General features: G+C 54.7%; 1 protein-coding gene across 1 annotated transcript in view; it reads left to right on the top strand.

The window, feature by feature from the left end:
* Positions 1 to 1682: 1682 nt before the first annotated feature.
* LOC104463134 (butyrophilin subfamily 1 member A1-like) overlaps positions 1683 to 3485 on the top strand; it is a 7946-nt gene continuing 6143 nt past the window's right edge. Inside the window, 2 exon segments of the mRNA XM_010075347.1 lie at positions 1683 to 1767; positions 2375 to 2722. Of these exon segments, the coding sequence (XP_010073649.1) occupies positions 1683 to 1767; positions 2375 to 2722 (433 nt within the window).

Below are 3485 nucleotides of genomic sequence, written 5' to 3' on the forward strand. Positions count from 1 at the left end.
AGCCAAGTGCTGCCTGCTGTGGTGTCACCCAGCCCAGCCCTGTTACATCCCTTTCTGCCTGTCCCCCATTGTCCTCCTGCACACACCTTTATCTGTCCACAAGCTTCCACTGGCACCCCCAGGACCTGGGACCCCTCCAGCTTTGCATCCCCACAGTGGCAGGAGCTGGGTGGCCCTCTCTGCAGTGACACAGGTTTGTGACAGCCTGGCAGTCAGCAGGGGTGACGAGGCTGGATGATGACATTCATCTCTGCTAGCATTTGCTGGCCAGGTCTGTCTCTGTAAGCGTCACTGATCACCTCCCTCTGTTCCTTGTCATCCCTTGTGGTGAGGTCCCCAGTCAGGTCCCTCTCCCCGGGAGCAGATGCTCTCGCCTCCTGCCTGTCCCCATGCTCCTGGCTGTGGCTGGGGGTGCTGGACTCAGCTGTGCTGAGCACCCCGGGGCGCTGCCTCCATGACACATCCCAGGGCATCACCTTTCCCTGAACAAACCTCCCAGCCTCGCCTCCTGGCCAGGGACGGGGGGGGGAATTGCTTTTAAGCAATTTTAAAGATCATGCTGGACTTTGCTCCCACCCTGGCACTGCCTCTGGATGAGAATCCGGCTCCGTCACCTCTCTCTCTCCAACTGCTGCCTGCGGGGACACGCAGACTGCTGCCGGATCCATCCATCCCCAGCCCAGGGGAGCTGTGGGGATGCTGCGATGCTGCTCTGGAGGGTGACCGCAGCGGGGACGTGCAGGGAGATGTTGCCGAAGAGCATTTCCGGAGCAAAAGCATCGCTGAAAACCCCACGTCACTCAGGCACTTTCCTTTTTGAGCAGAGGCAGTGCAGGAGGAAATGGCAGGCTGGGATGCAGCGTGACATTTTTGTTTCGTTTCCAGACAAGGAAATGCTCGGCTCGGAGCGAGGTGACCCCTCTGGACGTGCCAGGTGACGGCCGAGCGGCTCCTGCCCCAGCCCCGAGCCCGTCACAGAGCTCAGCCCCAGGTACGCAGCAGCTCTCGGAAGGCTGCGGGTTGAAATCACTGTCTGCCCAGACTGGTCGTGGTTTTCACCTCTCATTAACAAAGCTGGGACTAAGTCAGCGAGTGGTAAGAGGGTTCGAGGGGGCTCAGGGCTGGGCCAGGTCCCATCTTGGCTGGGTGTTGGATTACTGTTTGGGTATTCTGCCCTCGCTGGTCTGAGCTCTCCTCCCGCCCTCGGTGCAGTGGCAGGGGATGCGATGCCAACCCCATCCCCAGTCTGTCCCAGAGGAGGACGGTGTGGCCCCAGCTCCACATGCATTTGGTCTGGGCTTCTCCTTCTCACCCTGCACCTTCCCGTCTCTTTCTTAGGGGCGGATAAGAAAAGCAAGGGCTCTGTGTTAAAACAGCTGCCACTCTGTCATGGAATTCAAAACCTTGTAGCTTGTCCTTTGTTTCCTCACGGGAAATTCCTACAGCTTTTTATACCAGTCGGGTACTTTGTATGTAAAGCACCAAGCTGATGATGGAAAATCGATGTCAACCTTTGGCATTCTGAGGCTCTTTCCTAGACATTATAAAAAGGGGCTGCAATCAGCAATAAACTCCTTTAAAAGTGAATTCTGCCCCCCCCCTTTTTTTTACTCCCTTGTTCCTCCTCCCTTTTGACCTTTCCCTCTCCTTCCCCATCTCCAGGCTGTGCTCCAGTGAAGAGGATGCTCTCTGGTTTCCACCTCCACTGCTCTCTGACAGCTTTTGTCATTTATGGTTTCATTTTCCAAGTTCACAAGCTGCGGTCAGGTAGGGTTCCCCCTGGTTCTTGCTGATCCCTGTGCCGTTGCTTCCAGCCTGAATATCTTCCCCACTGCCGGTGCAGCTGCTCCCTGAGCACAGAGGGGGCTCCGGCCCTTTGCCATAAGCCTTGTGCACATCTGAGAGCTCCAGCATCCCGCTGGGTCCTGGTTTGTTCCTCTGGCCGTGTCAGCTGGGGCATTGGCACAACCTCGCTGACCTCAGGTGGAGATGAGATGATGCCAATCAGTTGATTGTAGTTTGCTGCCATTTCCCTCCCTGCTTTCCCTGTTCCCAGCATATCATGGCTTTACTGGGTTGTTCCAGGGGTGCTGGATCCTTTGCAGAACTAATTCTGTGAAAAAAAACCAACAAAAAATATTTTAAAAATATTCTGGGCTCTTTTTCTGTTTGATTGCTGACCTGAAGCAGCTTCTTCAGGGCAGCCTTGGCAAAGGGATGGCTCACAACAGTTGACTTGACAGTTACCTTGCCAAAAAAAAAGTTGATTTGCTTTTGTTTTCCGTCAAACAGAAACCACTTTCTCTGTGAGTTGAGTGGCCAGCTTATTAATAAAGTCACGGTTATTTCTTCTTCCTCTGGGAATTTCTGCCAGCCCCACTGGATGTGACGGGACCCCCTGGCCCCATTGCCGTGGCCATGGGCGAGGACATGGTGTTGCCCTGTCACTTCTCCCCGGAGCAGAGTGCATGGGACATGGAGGTGATCTGGTTTCGGGAACACTTCTCGCCCTTTGTGCATCGCTACAAGGGAGGCCAGGACCAGTACGGGGAGCAGATGCTTCAGTACCAAGGGCGCATGGAGCTGCTGAAGAATGGCCTCGCCAAGGGCAGCATGGACTTGAAAATTTTCCGTGTCCAACTGTCTGACAGAGGGAATTACACCTGCTTTGTTCGCCGTGACTCAGATTACGATGAGGCTGTGGTGGAGCTGAAGGTGACAGGTCTGTAGTCCGTGCCCCTGTACTCTAATTTACTTCCTTGTAGCCAGCGCTCTTCTTCCCTGTCCTTCCTCCCAGCAGCAATTTCAGGTGGTTGCTTTGGAAAAAGGGTTTTATTAAGTCCTGTGGTTGAATGTACCAAGAAAGGCTCAGAGAGGTGGAATTGCTTACCAAATGGCCGTAGGGAGCTTGTGAGATAAGCTACCTGCTCCAGAAGTGTTCTTGATTTTTTTCTCTTCATATAAGTAGCTGTAAGTAAAAATTTGGCATTGGGTAATGAAGTAAGAATGTCTTGGCTTATGCTTTTATATTTTAATGTCCAGGCCTGCAGATTATTTTGCTGCAGCAGTAGCCTCCAGATCATAGAATCCCAGAACGGTTTGGGTTGGGAAGGACCTTAAAGCCCACCCAGTGCCTCCCCCTGCCATGGGCAGGGACACCTCCCACTAGCCCAGGTTGCCCAAAGCCTCATCCAGCCTGGCCTTGAACCCCTCCAGGGATGGGGCATCCACAGCTTCTCTGGGCACCCTGGGCCACTGCCTCACCCCCCGCACAGGAAAACATTTCTTCCTCACATCTCATCTCCATCTCCCCTCTTGCAGCTTCAAACCGTTCCCCCTCGGCCTGTCCCTGCACCCCCTGATCCAGAGCCCCCCCAGCTCTCCTGGAGCCCCCTTTCAGCACTGGGAGGTGCTGGAAGGTCTCCCCGGAGCCTTTTCTTCTCCAGGCTGCACACCCCCAACTCTCTCAGCCTGTCCTCGCACGG

This window comes from Pterocles gutturalis, unplaced genomic scaffold (genome assembly GCF_000699245.1).
Source record: "Pterocles gutturalis isolate BGI_N339 unplaced genomic scaffold, ASM69924v1 scaffold19497, whole genome shotgun sequence".
NCBI lineage: Eukaryota > Metazoa > Chordata > Aves > Pterocliformes > Pteroclidae > Pterocles > Pterocles gutturalis.